Source organism: Tursiops truncatus, chromosome 5 (assembly GCF_011762595.2).
Source record: "Tursiops truncatus isolate mTurTru1 chromosome 5, mTurTru1.mat.Y, whole genome shotgun sequence".
Classification (NCBI taxonomy): Eukaryota; Metazoa; Chordata; class Mammalia; order Artiodactyla; family Delphinidae; genus Tursiops; species Tursiops truncatus.
Window position 1 is genome coordinate 102,081,800 of NC_047038.1, and position 21,353 is coordinate 102,103,152.

General features: G+C 43.1%; 1 protein-coding gene across 12 annotated transcripts in view; it reads left to right on the top strand.

The window, feature by feature from the left end:
* Nucleotides 1-21,353, top strand: part of AFF1 (ALF transcription elongation factor 1) — a 206,793-nt gene that overhangs the window by 178,926 nt on the left and 6,514 nt on the right. For 11 of the 12 annotated variants that reach the window (XM_019926691.3, XM_033857213.2, XM_033857214.2 and 8 more), the window contains 9 exons: nt 729-1,667; nt 10,656-10,759; nt 11,417-11,657; nt 12,351-12,442; nt 12,617-12,677; nt 15,833-15,969; nt 16,572-16,643; nt 17,088-17,228; nt 19,122-19,345. In XM_019926691.3, coding sequence (XP_019782250.1) covers nt 729-1,667; nt 10,656-10,759; nt 11,417-11,657; nt 12,351-12,442; nt 12,617-12,677; nt 15,833-15,969; nt 16,572-16,643; nt 17,088-17,228; nt 19,122-19,345 — 2,011 coding nt within the window. The remainder of the gene's footprint in view (nt 1-728; nt 1,668-10,655; nt 10,760-11,416; nt 11,658-12,350; nt 12,443-12,616; nt 12,678-15,832; nt 15,970-16,571; nt 16,644-17,087; nt 17,229-19,121; nt 19,346-21,353) is intronic. The other variant, XM_019926699.3, reaches the window with a different exon arrangement.

Below are 21,353 nucleotides of genomic sequence, written 5' to 3' on the forward strand. Positions count from 1 at the left end.
GTTTCTTAGAAAAATAGGTGCTATTTCAGAGACTGCCTGTAACAGGAGACTTCATGTTTGATTTTTAAAGAATTCAAGTGGGACTAATGGCTGGCAAATGTGACCTCACTTGGTTCTTTTTACCCAGTTGTAAAATTTGAAAATCAGAAGACAGTGTATCTATGATAAACTGAAAGCTGGGTCGTGTATTAATATTTTTAAGTGAATAAGAGAAATGAAATCGTCTTGAAGAAAGTCATTTTCAGTTGACAAGTACATCAAAAAAAGGGATAAAGCGTGAAACCCATCCATAATCACTAAGACTGATTCATTGACCTTCTTCTGAAAATCCTTGATGAAAAGATTCTTTTTGGTCTTCATTTTTCCCTATCATTTCACAAGCCAAAATGTGAAAATTCTGTTTAAATTATATGGTAATTACCAGTGGAACAAAATATTTATTACACAGATTTCTCCGCAGTTGCCAATGGTCTACATTGGTCAGTATGTAATGGTCTATTATTAGTGTCAGCCACAGCAAAATTCCTGTAGCATGAAAAAATTGGAAGATTGTTTTAAGAGTTAATTGTTATAGAATTTGACCTATAATTAGAGGGGGGTCAAAAGAACCTGAATTCTTAGGTTTGGAGTGATTGCATCTCCCGGCCAGTCCTGTAGGATTGGGTGACTAACCCAGAAGAGTATCATTATTGGTCAGTTAACCCTATCTTCTTTTTCCTTGTTTGTAGCCCGAACCTCCGACAACAAACAAATGGCAGCTGGACAACTGGCTGACCAAAGTCAGCCAGCCTGCGCCGCCCGCCGAGGCCCCGGGCAGCGCCGTGCCCCCGGCCCGGCACCCGGACAGTAAAGGCAAGGGTGGCGACGGCGCCACCGGAGGTCACGAGCGCTCGGAGTCCAAAGAGCCTCCCCCCAAAAGCTCCAGCAAAGCCCCCCGGGTGCCTTCTGAAGGCCCCCATGCGGGCAAGAGGAGCTGTCAAAAGTCCCCTGCCCAACAGGAGCCCCCACAGAGGCAAACCGTGGGATCCAAACAACCCAAGAAGCCCGTCAAGGCCTCCGCCCCGGGGCATGCGGATGCGCATGCAGATGCGCGCGCCAGTCTGCTGGTGGAGAGCGAGCCCGGACTTCCTCCCCAAGCCTCCAAAGACCAGCCTTCCAAAGACAAGCCCAAGGTGAAGACGAAAGGGCGGCCCCGTGCCGCAGAGAGCCGTGAGCCCAAGCCAGTGGCGCCCACCCCCAGCGAACGGAAGAAGCACAGGAGCGGCCCCCCGGCCCCCCCGAAGGCACCTCCGAAGGACGCGGCGGAGGACAGGAGCCCCGAGCACTTTGCCCTCGTCCCCCTGACCCAGAGCCAGGGCCCTGCCCGCAGTGGCGGCGCCAGGACTAGTGGCTGCCGACTGGCAGTGGTTGTCCAGGAGGACCGCCGCAAGGACAAACCCCTGGTGCCTTTGAGAGACACCAAGCTGCTCTCCCCGCTCAGGGACACTCCGCTCCCGCAAAGCTTGATGGTGAAGATTACCCTGGACCTCCTCTCTCGGATACCCCAGCCTCCTGGGAAGGGCAGCCGCCCCAAGAAACCGGAAGACAAACAGCCCTTGGCAGCGAAGAAGGCAGATTCTGAGAAGAGAAGCTCAGAAAACTCAAGCAAGTTGGCCAAAAAGAGAAAGGTGAGTGGGGGGCTGACCTTCCCGTACGGTGTGGAACATACCTGCTGCGGGCTTGGGGCTGTCTTTGGCCCTTGATTTTAACCCTGAATCGTCTTAGAAGAGGCTGGAAATCTTTGGATTCCATGTTGCCTTTGCGACTATACCAGAGTTAGTTTTTCACTGCAGATAAGTGTTGATAAATGCCAGATTGCTTTAAGTCTTGCTAGTCCGAAAAAAAGATGAGGCAGTCATTGAAAAGGATATCTTGCTTTAGAATAATATAGCATTAAGGGTATGTTTTTATCTATTGTGATAATATTGGTATTTACCACCTGGCTCATTAGGTTTTGCCCTAGAAATTAAAACCTTACATGAACTGAAATGTGAATTCTGAATTACTGACAGGAGTGCTATATACTAAATTTTACTCCTGTAGTTTGATCATTTTGCTACTGATATTATATCCATGTTTTAACTCATGGCCACCTAACACCTCATTAATTTGAAACCACCAGATTTAGAATTTGTGACTCCTGTTAATGACTTTTACTAATGAGCAGAGCATTATGAAAGAAAGGTTTAGAGCTATTATAGAGATGGTTAGGGCATCCTTTTGGGTGATATAGGCTGTTATGGTACATTGTGAAGTATTAAAATCTGTCATTATGGTATTTGGAAGCTTCACTTAAGGAATGAACATAGTAAAATAATAATAATAATAATAATCCCTGCATTATTTAAGACCCTTGTTACTTGGACATATACACTATTTTGAACAGTCTCTTTTCGATCTTTATTCTGAATTATTGAGCTCTTGATATATATTTTTTTGCTGCTTCTTGATGGTGAAAGATTAGTGAATTTTCCCCCCAGTGGCATTCCCAAGCCAGCCTACCCAGGATTCAGAGTGAAAGGCACAAGAAGGGCCAACTCTTGCCTGCTGAGAAGGAATATAAACAGTCTTATAAATACATAAAAAACTCTTACTCAGTTGTGGAAGTTGAGCTAAGAATAACAAGGACAAAAAGATCATGAAGACTGCTGTCGTGTCTGATTTGACTGATTACTCCACTAGGTTAAAAATATAATGTGACTCTGCCAAATAGTAAAGGGCGACAGTTTCTGGAGCGCCTTGTCGAATGAGACGTGAGGGTGTGTATTGCCACCATAGTTGCAGCGGGCAAGTCCAGTGGGGTGGGATCAAGTGCCAATTGGCAGTGCTGTTTCAGCTAGAAGAGTGTGTATTCTGGTTCCTGATAACTTTTAGTTTAGTTTTTTTGTTTGTTTGTTTGCGGTACGCGGGCTTCTCACTGTGTGGCCTCTCCCATTGCGGAGCACAGGCTCTGGACGCGCAGGCTCAGCGACCATGGCTCATGGGCACAGCCGCTCCGCAGCATGTGGGATCTTCCCGGACCGGGGCATGAACCCGTGTTCCCTGCATTGGCAGGTGGACTCTCAACCACTGCGCCACCAGGGAAGCCCAGTTTTTTTTATTTATTTATTTATTTATTTATTTATTTATTTATTTTTGGCTGCATTGGGTCTTCATTGCTGCGCGTGGGTTTTCTCTAGTTGCACCGAGCAGGGTCTACTCTTCGTTGCGGTGCACTGGCTTCTCATTGCGGTGGTTTCTCTTGTTGTGGAGCATGGGCTCTAAGTGTGCAGGCTTCAGTAGTTGTGGCGCATGGGCTTAGTTGCTCCGCGGCAAGTGGGATCTTCCCGGACCAGGGATTGAACCCGTGTCTCCTGCATTGGCAGGCGGATTCTTAACCACTGCACCACTAGGGAAGTCCTTGATAACTTTTAAAACAATGTGTGCCTGTAAGAGGTGTAAAACTTTATGGAGAAAATTGTGATGGGCCAGGCTAGGAAAAGGTGCCTGCATCTAATATACCCGAGAAATCTTCACAAATACACTTTTTTTTCATGATGTGTGTTTTATTTTATTTTATTTTGTACATATGTGTATATCACATCATCTTTTTAAAATTAATTTTTATTGGAGTTTAGTTGCTTTACAATGTTGTGTTAATTTCTACTGTACAGCAAAGTGAATCAGCTCTATGTATACAAATATCCTCTCTTTTTTGGATTTACTTCCCATTTAGGTCACCACAGAGCACTGAGTAGAGTTCCCTGAGCTATACAGTAGGTTCTCATTAGTTACCTATTTTATACGTAGAATCAATAGCAAAAATACACTCTTTTACCTCCTCCTGGGAAATCTTTTGTCACCTGTCCCCCAGCTACCCTAATACTATCTAGTCTCCACTGCTGACCTTCTGCATCAGCTGGAGTGGGGAGAGGGGAGAAGTATTAGCTTCTAAAACACTTACTAACTGGGGGTAAATGTTGGAAATTGGAGGCTCCCCAGACAGTTGTCAGACCAGTCCATCCTCCAGTGCAAATCTAGGAAGCTCTGCTTGCAACTCCAGAAAGGGAAATTCAGCTGTCCCTGTTGAGTATATGAACTGTGCCCTCTGAAAGCCATTTTTGCAGCCCTTGGCTGAGCTCTCCTAGGGCAGCTTATTTATCTTTCTGTTCAAAGGATGGAGAAATAATGACTGCCTCATCTTAGGCAAGTCCATGCTTGCCTTAAAGCTCTGGCAGGCAGCTGAGAGATCTGGCTCTGGGAACAGCCTGCCTCCCTGCTGTGGGACTGACAGGATCAGGGGCTGAACCAGTGGTTCCAAACCCTGGCTGCACATTCCGGTCCCCTGGGGAACCCTCAGTACTGGTGGCAGGATGTGTGCCACCCCCCAGCCCCACACTCCCATTGTTATTTTCTAACTCCTCGGGTGATCCTAATGCCTAAGGCTCTGGAGCAGAACCTTATTACCAGGCCAGGATTGTATAAAGCTAGTGTTTCGGACCAAGAAATCTCTTCAGTGTGGTGCATTTAGACATCATGGATCTAGACAACCAGGAATTCCTGGCCTGAAGTATGTCACTGGTTAGAAACATTACTTAGGAGCTTTCAGATAAATATAAACATCAGCCAACAGTATAGCTCTTTCATGATCAGAGAACTGTGTGTCATTGGTTTTGCTTCCTGCTGGATTCCAGGTGGTGGTATTAATACTGAACATCATAACCTCAGGTTCTCTCTGTGAGGGGCAGGCTCCCCCTTTCCTGTCAGGACTCTGACTCTACTTGCTCAGGGTACCTTTGGCCACCACCCTTGGACAAGCGGGGCAGCTCTGTGGGCAGCCCAGTTCTCTCTTTAAGCTTAGGTGCTTTCCCCCAAATTTGGATAGTGAAGACTTGTTCATTTCCTTCATATTGAGTGTGAACACTAGAAAAAACTCCACGAGAATATAGTGAGAGCCGTTGAATAATGTTCCTGCTCCTTGGCATTAGTGGGATTTATTTAAAGGTTCATCCCTCTCTTGGCACAAAATTTAACAAATATTTTCAGAGGGTTAACAAACCCTTAAAGCCATTTTAGACTCAGAAGTGTGAGAAAATGATCATAAAGAGTTAGAGAACACGGGGACATGGGGAGGGGGAAGGGTAAGCTGGGACGAAGTGACAGAGTGGCATGGACATATATACACTACCAAATGTAAAATAGATAGCTAGTGGGAAGCAGCCACATAGCACAGGGAGATCAGCTTGGTGCTTTGTGACCACCTAGAGGGGTGGGATAGGGAGGGTGGGAGGGAGATGCAAGAGGGAAGAGATACGGGGATATGTGTATATGTATAGCTGATTCACTTTGTTATAAAGCAGAAACTAACACACCATTGTAAAGCAATTATACTCCAATAAAGATGTTAAAAAAAAAGGATTCCATTATGAAGATTAAATATTCCCCCCAAATCTCTCCTTATATATTAAAAAACATATTTTTTAAGCCTGAAAAAAAAAGTTAATAGTTGTTGATAGCTGTGATGAAGCCATCAAATGTGGCACCATTAGAAATGTACCTATATATTTTTTTCCCCTTTTTCTTTTTTTTCTTCTACTTTAAAGGAGTGGGTTGGGGACAATTCATGAGAAAAAAGAGAAAATTGTGAGGGTAAATAGACATTAACTCACATGGTACTCCTTACATAAACTACAGAATTTCTTCAACCTGATTACAGTTTAGAATTTAAAATAGAACTTGTATTTTCTTTTATATAATTTTTAAGCTTTATGTTTTCCAGACTTGGACGAAAAGTTGAAGCTGAGAAGCACAAGATAATATACAATCAGGGCAGTGCAAATGAGAAGATTCTAAAAGCACACCAAACATGCATAGAGCTAAGCATTGCTCTCGGTGCTTTCTTAGATAACCTCATTTCATTCAGTCACCTTATAGATGTCTTTCAAATAAAATGCTAGACTGTCTCAACAGTCGTTTAGACAAATAACAGAACTGGGAGGTTACATTCATTCAGGTCTTTCCCTTTTTATAAATAACTGCTTTATGGACCAAGAAGCTTGGACACTTTTGGACAAACATTTCAGTGCCATCGTTTATGTGTGTTTTGAGGAGTGGGGAGGGAAGTTATGGGATCTGGTGGGAAAATGTGCATTTTTATTGCTTGATGGTTAGTTCAGACCTTCCCAAGATCTGACTGTTTTCTCTTGGGTTGTTTCTCCAGATCAACATTCCCAGTTATTATCCTTCAAAATCAAGGGTTTGAAAAGTCATCCCTATAATTTCCTAAAGCTACTTACATCTAATTTTTTCATGCCTGTTAGTTACCCTAAAAGCATCACATGAAGAGCTGTTTTAGGGCCAGTCTAATGCCTGTGTATTCCCTCACCAAAAAGAAGGAAAAGAGTGGATTCCCTTTGCTTTTCTGTGGTACTTTCCCCAGTGAATATAACCTGCCTCATTCATGGGGTCAGCTTGGACTTACCTGCTGTGGCGTCGTCTTATTGAACCTCCTGCAGAGGCAAATCCCAGAAAAGTACCTGAACTTCCCCAAAGGCTGCTTCTCCACTTTTGCTATGCTCCATGTGCTACCAAGCGTATTTGCTTCCCTGTGGGAGAGGAGGATAGAATTTAGAATTGGAGTGCTGAGACGGCATGTGTCTCTTGTTCAGCTGCTACCTTCTTTAGGTGGGATCCAGAAAGGCCTTCACATCACTTGGCTGCTTAGCAAAAGCGGGTCTGGAGCTCAGTATGCTGACCCCTCCCAGTCTAGTGGATCTTGGCTCCTTTGCTCTCTTTCACATCTTTTTTTTTTTTTTAATATTTATTATTTATGTATTTATTTATTTTTGGCTGCATTGGGTCTTAGTTGTGGCACGCGGGATCTTCGTTGAGGAATGCAGGATCTGTCATTGTGGTGTGCGGGCTTCTCTCTAGTTGTGGCGTGCGGGTTTTCTCTTCTCTAGTTGTGGTGCGCAAGCTCCAGGGCACGTGGGCTCTGTTGTTTGCGTCACGAAGTTTCTGTCCTTGAGGTCCACGAGCTCAGTAGTTGTGGCGTGCGGGCTTAGTTGCTCTGCAGCATGTGGAATCTTTGTTCCCTGACCGGGGATTGAACCCACATCCCCTGCATTGGAAGGCAGATTCTTTACCACTCCACCACCAGGGAAGTCCCTCTTTCACACCTTTCTTGCTTTTAGTGGGGTGGGGCCGGAGGAGCAGGGTGTGTGTTCAAGTGCCTGTTAGGGGGTGGGTGCAGGTTGGGAGGCGTTGGTGGCATTCTTGGAGAAAGGCCTGAGGTCGTACTTCCAGATCAGTGTACTGACGGGCTGTTACAATATCATCCCTGGCTCAACCCCTCCATTGTCCCCACTCCTGCCACCCTAGTGCCCGCCACACTTCAGTTTCCCTTCCAGATGCTCGTCATCTCTCCCCATCATGGCTAAGCTCTGAGTCGACTACCTTTCTGCCTGTTAGAAACTATGGCCCCAAACAAGTGTTAGTTCTAAAAAAGCCACTTTCACTGCCCCCTGTTATCCGCGGCACCTAGTTGGTGAGTCAGGTGCTGAGGCAGGCAGCAGGCTGCCCTGGAGGCCTTCTCTTCAGAAACCGGCTTGGCCTAGCACAGTCCCAGATCTTCCTTTTATGGTGTTCATTCTTGCCCTTTTGCTCCACTCTGTAGGTGGAGCCGCATTTGGCAGATAATCTGAGGCTGCCTGACCCAGCAGGTTAAGAAAAGTAAACAAGTCAGTCAGGAACAGTCATCGGCCAGCAGGCTCCTCCTGTTGGAGATGCGGGCACCGTCAAGACATTGTCCTTCTGGAAAAAGGGAGTGTCCAAGACCCAGACCTTAGACAGGGGTCCCTGAAATGGGAGTTGATCTGTGGATAAGCCACTGAGCAAAGGAGACTCCTTTTTCCTTCTGAAGAGAGTACGTCACTCTCACCTCACTTTCACATGGCTTCTTGACCCAGAAACATCTCAAGAACTCCTTGCCTTCTGTTTTCCAGTCTTGGAATTCAAGTGTGTGTTTCCTGCCACCCAGGATCAGATGACTCCCTCTCTAATGGCGCTTTGCTAAATCCACCCACTTAGGGTTGTAGTGCAGGTCTGCTCCTGGGCCAGCTGACGAATGCTCACTGAGTGCCTGCTCTGGGGATGCCCCCGGGACTCTTCCTACAGAAGACAAGAGGGTTCCAACTACAAAAATACTGACCCCGGCCCACAGGCGTGAATTCGGGTCAAAGCAAGCACAGTCAACAGAAGGGGATTTTGCTTAATTGGTTTAACGGCTTACATTCTACCAGCTGACAGAATATTACCAGCTTCTAAGTTGCTACATGTCAACATAAAGTGTATTATTCCAGAAAGTGCCAACATAGTTGTTAAAGCTAGCATTGAAGTTAGTCTTTGGTGATTGTTGGTTTTGGGCTGTTCTCTTGAGTCACTGATTGGCACAAGCCCGAGTTAAAACCAGTTTATGAGGATTGACTCACTATGAATCTTATTTTCATGTGTGGTTTATAAGGCCTGCCACTTTGGTTTCTAGTTATAACTAGCATGTCCTAAGCAGCATAAAGATATACAAACAAAAATTAACTCTCATTCCACCTCTGGGGTTTGGTATTTTCTTTAGAAAGTAACCTTGTGGACCATTTATGCTTAGCTTTGTCTTGGGGACTTATCCCACATGTCGTTAACTGCCTGGAAATGCCTTCCATTTAAAAAAGTATGTATTACTAACTACTTCATGTGCAAGTTAATTATCTGCCTGGGTATTTTAGCAAATTCTGTGACTTTTTCGAAAGATAAATTTCCCACCCTCTTGTAATGCTTGCTGGGCCAGCTGTGTGGCCTTTAATCTAAAACTCGAGAGAATTCACTGGGGCCATTGGTAGCAGAGCCTCTTGGCCACAGTGGGTGTAGTGATGAGGGGATACCCCTTAGTAGTAGGGTTCTATTTTAACCAGTCACTTCTGGTTTATTCTTTCTTCTCTGCCAACATTGAGTTCATTATGAATTGTTGAATGGAGGGTGAGTTACATGCTGGGCAGAGCTGCAACAGGCCTCTCCTGGCCTGTGCCAGGACCTTTCATCTGTCCTGAACTGTGCTCCAGGCTTGTGCTGCCGGCCTGCACTGCCTGCCACGTGAGAAACAGCCGTGTGAAATTTACTGTTTCAGCCGTGCCTGTGGGATATGCTTATTCACATCATGTGTTCTCTTCTTATTAAGTCCCTCAAGACCCTTTTTCCCCGGTCTTCTGTAATGAATGGTTATGTTTCTGAGCAACTGATTTGTTTTTATCTTACCTAACCTGTACATTTAATAATTCTTTCTTTGCATCAGCTCATTGGAAGTTCAGGGTCCATTTTGCAGATCACCTCTAGAAAAGTGTGTAAAACAGTTCTGTCCAGTAGAAATATAATGTGACCCACATACATAACTTAAAATTTTCTAGTAGCCACGTTAAGAATATAAAAAGGAAAAAAAAACAGTGATAAATAATTTAATCCAATGTGTCTAAAATTACCACTTCAGTATTTCATCAGTAGAAAAATGATTACATTCTCCTTTTTTGGACAAAGTCCCTGACTTCACTTGTCGCTGTGGACTAGCCGTGTCCAAGTGCTGTGCAGCTCTGGGATGGAGTGTGCTGGACAGAGCGGAATCGGCTTCCAGTGGTACCATAGTACCAGCCTTCCCTTGGATTTCTTTCCTCCACCCATATTTTCCCTTCTTCTTAATGTTCTCACCTGTGCAAACACCGAGAGATGAAAGCGAAGTATCCTTATAAGCCATCTTCAATGGTCCATTTTGAAACAAGAGGGAGATGTTTTCTGCGAAGTTATGAAAGGCTGGATGGAGGCGCACACCCAGGCACGCTTGCTTGCAGAATGCCGGGGGAGGGAAGGGCATGTCTTTGCTATTTCCCTCCTTCTGAGCAGGGCCAGGCCGCTGATTAGCGCCTGGGCAGAGCTTGAGCCTACACATCTTAATTTGTTCATTTTTCTTGGAGAAATTCAGAGAACGAGGGAGAGACTGTGGTGAAAACCGGGGCCTCCCACAATGAGATCATTTGAAGAATGTTGTTTTTCCCTTTAAGGCTCTAAGAGAGGATTTCGGGTTTTTTAGGGATTGTCCTAGATTGGCTGGTGGTGTCCCAGATTTCTCTCCCTGTGAGCTGACAGTTGAGGAGTTTAATTCTAAAGCACCTGAGTCGATTGAAGGACTCCCACCCATCGCTTCACTGTCCTTGCTAGAAAGCTTCCTTCCCACAGGGCCATTACGTGAGCACAGACCAGGGGGAAGGAGCCTGCATTTTGGACTTTCTGTAAATTCGATATACATGTTGTCATGGGAAAACGAATCTGTTTTCTTCTTGAGTAGAGAAAAACCTGGTTCTTTCCTTAGTCCTTCCTCATGTACAAGTCCGTCTCAGTACAAATCACATCAAATCTAGATGGTCTGCTGCCCTCACCACCACCACCCCCTCCCATACACAGTGTAGATACTTATAAGGTTTCTGTGTGTGTTTACAAGTTTCCAAAAGTCTGATTGCTCTCATTGACCTTGCTGCATATTTTTTTCTATTTTGTCTGTACAATTATGTTTGTAATAATTTGCTGTTATACTACAATAATAGGGTGAAGCAGAAAGAGACCACGATAGCAAGAAAATCAGGCTGGAGAAAGAAGTCAAATCGCAGTCATCACCCTCATCCTCCCACAAAGAATCTTCTAAATCAAAGTGAGTATAGAGTTTAGGAACAGGCTGCGAAGGTGATCGAATCTTCCTGGATGGCAACACGGCAAAACACTTTTCTTCTGCAGTAGAACAAGAGAATAGTGAACTCGTCGGGCTCATTTTGACGATATGCTAAGTTCTGTTTGTTTTCCTTCACGAGGACCTTAGAGGAATTAACGGTTCATTTGGCAGCAAACTTAGATTTATCAAAAGCACAAAAAGACTTGGCAAAAACAAGTGAGTCGTGTCACCATGTAGGAACCAACAGAGATTTGAAAGAGAGAGAGAGAAGGGGTCAGATGTGAAGGGGGCAGAGAGGAGGTGGCAGCTGGGCCTGCCTGCTTGTCAGAGACAAGGTGCAGGTTGGGCAGCAGCTACTGCAGAGCGACTTGCTTGGGTAAAGGTAAGACCATTGGCAGACTCCGCAAGCTTAGTGACAAATTATACAACTTCATTTATTACTCACAGGTAGGACTGTAGTTTTCAAAGGCATCAGAAAAAAAGGGCTCTGAAATTTGGCCTTTCTACAAAAATGGATTTCATGGCTCTGTGATATCTTTATCTTTTGTGTCAACAGCCATTTTGTCCTTATAACTCAACAACTAAGTTATACGGTTCATGTTTTGCCTTAACTTAGTTTTGCATGATGTTTCATTCCAGAACGCCCAGGCCCTCCTCTGAGCCCTCAAAGAAGGAAATGCTTCCCCCTTCACTTGTGTCATCCTCGTCCTCCCAGAAGCCAGCCAAGCCTGCACAAAAGAGGTCAAGGCAGGAAGCAGACCCCAGTGGCCAGAACCCTCCCAAAAGTGCCAGTAGTAGCAAGGGCAACCACAGAGACTCTTCTGTTTCCAAGCACAGAAAAGTAGAGGGGAAGGGCCCTGGAAGCTCTACAGAACACAAAGTAAGGAGGGGAGGCAGTAATGTACAAAAGGGAATATGTTGGTGTGTCTTTACTTTAAATGCCCAAATAAGATAAGTTTTCTACGATGGTATTTCAGAGCTATTCGTCACTTTTAGTAAAGCAGTAATGAGTTATTTGTGCTTAACGCTCTACTTTTCAGAGGGAGAGTAAAAGATAGTTCATATTACCTGATAATTTAGGCGGCAGTTTATTCTTCTTAAAGTGGTTCAGAGGTGAGAAAACCAGAATAGATTTTTGTGTTAATTTTCTATCAGGTGTTTGGCAGTAAAACATAACCCTGGTTAGTTCTTGGTTTGGATGTTTGATCTCAAATACTTTCATTATTAGTGATAGTGGGGGAACAAGTATCCACTTTCTTGAATACAGATTCCTTCCTTCCTGTTAACCTGGGGTAGGTGAGTGTGTGTGTGTATGTATTGCTTAAGAGAAAATGTTAAATTTGGCTTTGTTAATCTGTTCTCTTGGGCATTCTTATGGCTTTTCTGTGTCCCCGATACAATCCAAATCTACAGTTTCAGTTGAATCTAGCTGAGAAAGTGCTTGACCAAGCTAGAGCGTGCAGCATTTGAGTTCCTTGCTTTTGAACTATTTTGGGCTAATTTAGAGAGACGGTACAGTTAGGCCAATGGTCTGAAGTGTTACAGGGTGATCGGTATGATGATCTTTTTTAAGGGATCTTCTGGAGATACTGCAAATCGTTTTCCAGTGCCTTCTTTGCCAAATGGTAACTCCAAGCCAGGGAAGCCTCACATGAAGTTGGACAAGTAAGGCTCTGGATGCTGCTGCTTCCCCTCCCCCTCCCTCCCCTTCCCCCTGCCTCCTCTTTGCCCTGCCTCTCCTCCCATCCTCGTCCCCCTCCAGTCATCTTAAGTCATCTTGCCCCAGTCCAATACTTTTAGGTTCCTGTGACCCACCCCTGGTCTTTTCTTCTCTTTCAGACAACAAGCAGATTTTCACATGAAGGAGGCCAGAAGGTTGAAGGACAAAGCAGAATTAGTGGTCAGTCTGGGCTCTTTCTCCCTTTGGTGGAATGTTTTCCGTTCAAACACTTGCCATCTGGTTCCAAATCACTAACTGTGACTTGGGGGCGGGGTGGGGGGGGTAGGGCTGCGGGGGGCCTGACATTGGCCGCAGTGTAAGCAGGGTTGGAATGAGCGAGGGCTGAGTGGTTCAGTTCCTAGGGAAGTGACACTGTTTTGACTTCACTGATTCCGTCTGATCATGGGCAGAGAGACAAAGTACTAGTTTCACGTTTTATATCTAAATGAATGAAAGTTGATCTACCTGGTAATGTTTTATTTAATATACATGAGGGCTTCCTTGTCCCACTGAATCAATTCTTTGGATGTGAAAAACAACTCTGACTTATTGAAAGCTGGTCAATTTGTGGTCACCCCAAAACATTTCAAAAAGTGAGGTAACCTGTTTGCATTCCAAAATTATCTTAACGCCCTGTTTACTGTTAGAGGCTAACAGCGAACAGTGGACCAGTACCATCAGATGAAATTTTAAGGTGAAGGTGATGATTGCACTGTTGGCAAACATGCCTTAAAGAAATGAACTCTCTTTACCTGGTGGCTGTTGGACTTTCTGGAAGGTGGTAGTTTTGTTAATTGCATACATAAATAATGCTTTTATTTCTCTGCTGCAGTATAGTTATATGATACTTGCCCTTTGTCATATTTAAGCATCTAAGACTCTGGGGCCTTTATTTGCTTGGTGTATTCCCCACACCTAAACCCCTACAGATACTGTATGTTGAACTTTGTACCACAAGAGAACAGCATAGGTTGCCTTGATTCTGCCACAGGCAAACCTAACCACAAACTCTGGAGGTCCACGGGGATTGAATCAGATCAGTCCATGGTGGCCTCAAAATCCTAGCCCAGTGTTCTTCAACCCCAGTCTGTAGCCTGGCATCTCTTGTCAGGCTGGGAAGGGCTGGGCTGAGACCCTTTTATCAGGTCCCCATTCACTGGAGTAAAATGTTGATTGAGTCCTTACCATGCTGGATGCTGTAGGAGAGTAAAACACAAATTAGACACTATCTCTCAAGTGACCCTGTACCAACATAACCTGAGTCAGATTAAGATGCCTCAGATAGCACCAAACAGTGGTATCTTTCTAACCTCTTCCTTTCAGTTCTCCAAGGCTGTTACTAGAACTGTATGAATCTTCTGATTTTTGAGAAAGAGTAAATATTCAGTACTTTGTCAGCCAGTTACCAAAAACTTATCTTAACACTGGGCACTAGATTCCTTCATTATTCAAACAAGATTAATACTCCAGGGAACTTTTTGTGTTGCTTTTAATCTATGCATATGCACATCTTCTTTCTCCCTTCCTATGGCTATTACATCCCATTTTAATAAGTAATGTTAGCTCATTCCACTCTCAAAATATGCCAGTTTGGACAGAAGCCTGAATGGCCAGCCTCTTCACAATATTCTCCTTTACTTGCACAATGTCTCAAAAGATGACCGTCTTGCATTCCAGATAGTGAAGTGCACAACTGAATATAGAGTAGTCTATTTCACCTCTATTCTTATTTTACTTACTGTTAAGGAAATTAGAACTCTACTAGTTTAACCCTGTCTCAGGAGATACATGGAGTTATCACAGGAATATTTTCATTATTAACTTTACAAAATACTTAAGGAAGTGGATACTGGCAAACTGCTTTAGTATAGTTTCTTTTGTGTCTACCCTAAGGCCAATATAAATTTTGGAAATCCCATGAAGAAGATGGTATTGAATAAGTAAACTTGAAGAGTTAAATTCGCACCAGTGAAGCAAACCAATAAGGCCCTATACTGTTGATTATTTGGGACATGCTGATTGATTTTTATTCTTTCTGTCACTAATTTTCTGACCCTGGGTTCTCTAGAAAATTTTTTTTTTTTTTTGCGGTACGTGGTCCTCTCCCGTTGCGGAGCACAGACTCCAGACGCACAGGCTCAGCGGCCATGGCCCATGGGCCCAGCGCTCCGTGGCATGTGGAATCTTCCCAGACCGAGGCACGAACCCGTGTCCCCCGCATCAGCAGGAGGACTCTCAACCACTGCGCCACCAGGGAAGCCCCTAGAAAAAATATTTTTAAAGCAAGTTTTTTTTTGTTTTGGCCATGCCGCATGGTGTATGGGATCTTAGTTCCCCGACCAGGGATCAAACCTATGCCCCCTGCATTGGGAGCACGGAGTCTTAACCACTGGACTGCCAGGGAAGTCCCTCAGGTTATTTTTAAAAATTAAAATTAGTAGCCATCTTTCTTTGCCAAACCTTCTTTCTTTGCTGATGTGTCACCATCTCCTTACACTCCACTTGCACCTTTATGGTTTTCATTCATTCTTTTTGAACATATCAAAGTAGAGACATTAGCAGAAACTACAACCTTGCAAATGTCGTGTTGATCAGTTGCTCTTACAATGTGTGCTGCATATGACGTCTCATATGTAGTGAGACTCGGCACAGTCTCAGTCAAGTTGGCTGAATTCCACCAAGTGAGAAGAGCGTAAGTGACAAAATATGTATTCGGGGTTAGATGACCACCAATAATCTGATTGCATTCATATTTCTACATTCCTGTTAAGGGACTCTGAAATTTTATCCCTGTTGGCCCAGGGGGTAGCCTTGTGCCCTTAACCCAGACTCCCAGAGGAGATGACCTGTTGGGCTCTAAAATACATAAAAAGATTATTGTTTGACCTGAAATCTAAGATGCTTGTAAACCATAACATTTTTTACTTATTATAAGATAAACTTCAATTTGTACAAAGAAACTGTGTCTGCATTATTCTAGTTGTGTAGAATAACCTATTTGCCAGGAAAATCATATGATGGGTAATTGCACACTGGTAACAAGGGGACCATGTACTGAGTGCCTTAGTTTGAATATGTACTTTAATAAGGTTTTGAGAGTATAGTCTTATTACAAGATTGTTGTTTCTTTCCTACTGAACTTTTAGTAAAAGAAAATTCTCAGTAGGTCAGAGCTGACGGGCTTTGGTTATGATATTGAGTTTGTTTGTTCTCACACTTCTCTCTAGCCATAGTTAAATTAGGACAGTGGAGGGAAGTTTCTGTAAAGAATGTATGTGAGAAACTAAGTAAAAGTCCGTTTTAGGCTTAACAGTGACCCTGTTCTTCGCCCACAGACGGACAAGGTTGGGAAGGCTTTTAAGTACCTGGAAGCTGCCTTGTCCTTTATTGAGTGTGGCATTGCCATGGAATTGGAAAGCCCAGCGTCCAAGTCGGCTTGCTCCATCTATGCAGAAACCCTAGACCTCATCAAGTAAGTGCAGACTCATTTTGCCTTCCTTTTAAGTACTTCTCTGTCCTTACCTTTATTGCTTTAATCCATTTGAACTTTGGTCTGAAGACAGCTTAACAAAGGGGAGTCTTTAAAAAAGTTACTGATCCAGAAACTTTTTTTTTTTTTTTGTCATGAACTAAAAATGTATTCCAGATGAAGTGCTAGAGCAGAACAACTGGGTTGGTCTGCATCATTTTGCCAAGCGCACGGTGAAATGCCAAACCCTTCAGGGAGAGGGTTGGTTTTTCCAGTTTTACTTTCTTATCAGATGCCCTCTCATCTCAGCTGAAGCTCTCGTCTTTGTTTATTACCTGCATTTCAGGAGGGGACTCAGTAAGGATACAAGTCTACTTGGGTTCAAGCAGGTGGACAGGTCAGAGAAAAGGCATGTCCTCGCCTAATTTTCTGAATGGCCTGAATTGTTGCTCCAAAGCCTCATTTTTCTTCTGCGTTGCTGTCATGTCTTCACATCTTCAGGAAAAATCAATATAAAACCAAGACAAACATAATAAGATATCTTTGTGTCTGGGATTTTCTGACTGCCTTTTTTTAACCTGATGTACATTTGTATTTTCCTATAGATTCATAATGTCATTAAAATCCTTCTCGGATGCCACAACACCAACACAGGAGAAAATATTTGCTGTTTTATGGTGTGTATTTTTTTCTTTGTCTAAATAGCAAATTACACCTGCTTTTGCATATCTGTTTGCTTAAAGTGAAAACGATCATGAAAAGCGAATCACTACCAGAAAGTGGTAGGATGTGTGGTCAAGGGGTTAATCCCACTGATGGTTAATTATTATGAAATGGCATCTACTGCCATTTTACAACCCCATCATTTTACTGATGACTTCGGTCTTGTGACTTAAATTATATCCTTGTATATTTGTGTTGTTTCACCAGTATTTACTTCTGACGTTAGTGTGAACAGTGCAGTGAGATTCTCGATATACTTTCTCGCGTCGATGAGGAAAGCCCAGTATGTTCATTAGGGTGAACATTAGGGAAGAGGTTAGGTGGCTTGCTCTCTCTAGTAGTGTGATACTCATGAATCGAAGCTAATGCTTCACTTCAACTTATGTTTATGTTCACAGCATGCGTTGCCAGTCCATTTTGAACATGGCTATGTTTCGTTGTAAAAAAGATATAGCAATAAAGTATTCCCGTACTCTTAATGAACACTTCTTCAAGACTTCTTCCAAAGTTGCCCAGGCACCTTCTCCGTGCATTGCCAGGTAATGATCAGTCTAATTTAAATAGCTTCCAAAATTAAGTTCTTTCTTTCTTTACCTCTTGCTGTGACTTTGTTTCAAAAATGGTTTACATCTATGTGCTGATTTGCACATTCAGCTGAAATCATTAGCACATTTCTACCTTTTTGAGGAATAGTTAGAAATCGGGGTGTTTGCTGTTTGGGCAACATAAATTAAAAAGATAACTACAGAGAATCTAGGGTCCGGATTTTAGAGCTTTGAGGATATTTGGATATGCCCAACAATGTAAAACAGGCGGGGCCGGCGGAACCAGAGCCAAGGTCCTTTCTCCTTCTATGCAGCACGCTGTCCTAGCATTTCAGTAAACAAGAACTTTCCGGAACCAGTTCCCTCCTCCCTTCTCCAGGGTCTGTAACAGTGATATTAAGAATCAAAACAGCTATCTCTAGCTAAATTTTTCCCCCCACTTTTTGCTCATTTGTTCCATAAGCTGTCGAAAAACAGAGTCCTTGTGCGGGTGTTTTTAAGATGAAGATAGAATTTTCTTCCCTTTGGTACTTGCCTAGTATTTTTTTTTTTTTTTTAATTTAGTCGTATTCCTTGAAAAGCTCCCAGTTCTGACGGGTTTTGCTATTTTAAGAACATCACCTAGAAGATTGCCCCATTTCCAGCACATTCAAAAGAAGAGATTCCCATATGGCCTCTCTTAAAAAAAGAAAGTCCTGATTGAGAAGCATCTTCTTTACCTCTGAAAATTTTCATGACTCCTACCTCTGAGATATTATTCTAAGTTAATAGGTTGTCAGTGACATGATTTTAGATCACTCCTTCACCATTTGTCTAGCACCTTCCTTGTACCAAACCTTGCTTTAGGCGCGGGGAAGCAGCAGTAAACAAAGCAGACAGGAATTGCTGCCCTCGGGGAGCTTCTGCTCTAGTTTTTCAAAATGAACTTTCTGCTGGGGTTGCTTAGGATCCATTAAAGTTCATGAAGCCCAAGGGCAGTTGCAACTATGTGATGAGGCCACTGCTGCTGACCCATCTTTCCATTTCATATCCGTCACTTCTTTAACGACTGAGTGACTTCACTTGTGTTTTTCGTTTGATCCGCATCAAGGCACTTGTGAACTTGCAGGTGTAGGTAGACAGTCAGTGGGAGAACACAGCACAGTGTGAGTCCCCTGATGCCCAGTCTCCTCATGGGCTGCCCTCTGTTCAGTCAGTTATGGGCTCAGCAGGTGTTTATCCAGAGCACCTCCTGTGCTAAGGGCTAGAAATGCAGAGATTAGGAAGAGATGGTCCCTGCCTGTGAGGTGCTTGTGAGGCAGGAAAAGGAATAGACAGAAAAGTATAATGAGGTGTGATAAATGCAAAGAGACGAGTTCAAGTGGTGACAGAAAGGAAGCTGTGCTGTATCCCCAGTGTCTGGAGGAGAGCTACGTGCAGAGTAGGAGCTCAGTGATGTGTATTGAGTGGATGAGAGAATGAATATATCGGAGATGAGGACCATTTCTCAGGGGAAGTATTGTCTTCCTAGGAGAAGCTGGAATAGGGGTTGGGGAGAGAAGGGATTCCAGGCAAGGGAGTAAAATATGTAAAGGGCCTGGGAAATACACTTGGAGTACAGATTTGCCCACCTGATTCTATGTCCAGTGAAGAACACCTTACGTGTCTCCAGTGACTTTTTCCATTTGGAGGGCCCCATCCCACTGTGTTTTATGAAATAAATTTCTGGAATACTGAAGGTGAAGGGTGCGGTGCCTCTCTGACCTTGTAGAAGTGATTTTAGAAGTGATTGTCATTTTGGCAAGTACACGCTAAAGCCTTGTGACTTGGACTGCGGTTCCAGAAACAGGAGATCTGTGATCTAGGAGTTCAGGTGACTAACCAGTTCTCTTTTCTTCCACCTTCCAGAAGCACAGGCACACCATCCCCCCTCTCTCCAATGCCTTCTCCAGCCAGCTCCATAGGATCCCAGTCAAGTGCTGGCAGTGTGGGGAGCGGGGGGATGCCCGCCACCATCAGCACCCCAGTCACCATCCAAAACATGACATCTTCCTATGTCACCATTACTTCCCATGTCCTTACCGCCTTTGATCTTTGGGAACAGGCTGAGGTCCTTACCAGGAAGAATAAAGGTAAATGGCTCTGTCGTGGTTATTACTGGGCCATGGGGATTGGGAGGGGAATAACATTGTATTTTCTGTTCAGTGTTTTGGCCTTTTTTTTTTCTTTTTTAAAATTATAGTTGATTTACAATGTGTTAATTTCTGCTGTACAGCAAAGTGATTCAGTTACACACATAAATACATTCGTTTCCATATTCTTTTCCATTATGGTTTATCACAGGATATTGAATATAGTTCCCTGTGCTATGCAGTAGGACCCTGTTGTGTATCCATTCTATATGTAATAGTTTGCATCAACTAACCCCAAACTCCCAGTCCATCCCTCTCCCGCCTCCCCTCCTACCCCTTGGCAACCACAAGTCTGTTTTGGTTTGTAGATAGGTCCATTTGTTCTACATTTTAGATTCCACATATAAGTGATATCATATAGTGTTTGTCTTTCTCTGTCTGACCTTACTTCACTTAGTATGATAATTTCTAAGTCCATCCATGTTGCTGCAAATGGCATTATTTCATTCTTTTTCGTGGCTGAATAGTATTCCATTGTATATATGTTCCACATCTTTATCCGTTCACCTGTCAATGGACATTTAGGTTGTTTCCATGTCATGGCTGTTGTGAATAGTGCTGCTGTGAACATAGGGGTGCATGTATCTTTTTGAGTTAAAGTTTTGTCCGGATATGTGCCCAGGAGTGGGATTGCTGGATCATATGGTAGTTCTATTTTTAGCTTTCTGAGGAACCTCCATACTGTTTTCCGTAGTGGCTGCACCAACTCACATTCCCACCATCTGTTCAGTGTTTTGAAGACAAGGAAGTGTGCAGCTGTTTACTCTTCTCACATTTTCTCCATGCTGTCACAATTCTTTCTTGAGCTCTGTGGCATGGAGATAGATTTCTGTGACTAGATCTTAGCAAAATTAAATCAAAAGTGGCTTTAGCACGTTGCCCCTTTGGAAGTTTTGGTATCGTTATTTCACCCTGAACTGAAGTGCTAGCAAAAGGGCTAAGCAAATGCAGATGGAAAGTCATTGGCTGTCCCCAGGCACAACACATTTGAGATGGGAAGTAGCATAACCTAAAATACTGCATTTATTCTTCAACCCAGAAATGTAAAATGGATGGAGCACCTGATGGCTGAGGAAGAAAAAAAGCAGCTGAAACTACAAATACATATTTGTTTCATAATCACTAACTTTAAGCCAGTAGTTCTCTAATTTACGGGTCTTCAGAAAGATGTACTGTACAATGGTCAATTGTTATGTCATTCAAAGACATCAGGTTCATCTGTTTACCGAGCTAGAAATATAGTATGTAGTTTCACTTTTTAAAATGCAACAGCTGTGCGGAAATTTTTTTATCATTAACACTTGAAGTAATAAAATAGGCTTCATTTATTAATAAATGTTTCATTTGATTTATTTTTATATTATAGTTCCATTTGTGAGGCTTGTGACTTTTGTTTATCAGCTATAATTTCTACACTTGTAAGGCTTAAAAGGAAGCCAACAAGTTAAAAGAAAATTGCAAATAACGTTTGTCCCTTTAGTCTTCCCTTAGTTGTGTAATTGTTTTAATTCACTTTGCCTTTGCAGAAGTTTGGGTATCTTTGAAGTGCTGTTGAGTCTCATCTGGGAAGATTATGTAAATTGCATTCTCCTTGCTTATTATATGGGTAGAATGGGAAGAAAAGGCAAGACAAATTCTCATTAAATTCTGTGCATATTTCTGTTATGCTTTCTGTTTCTGTAGTTGGTTCTGAGGTGAATATGCCCTATTCTGTTTGGAAGAATGGCCTTTTAGTTATATAGCCAAAGACATTTAGTATTTTCTGGTTTCTTAAGGTGTTATTGTACCATTTTGTAAAAGGAATATTATTATTATTAAAATTGTTTGGTAAATATTTTTGACAAATTACCTTCTGAAGCAGCCACAACTTAGAAAGATAATGTCAAAACTAAGGTGATTTTTTTTTTTTTAAAAAAAGACCCAGCCAAAATAAGGTGTGAATTTGTCA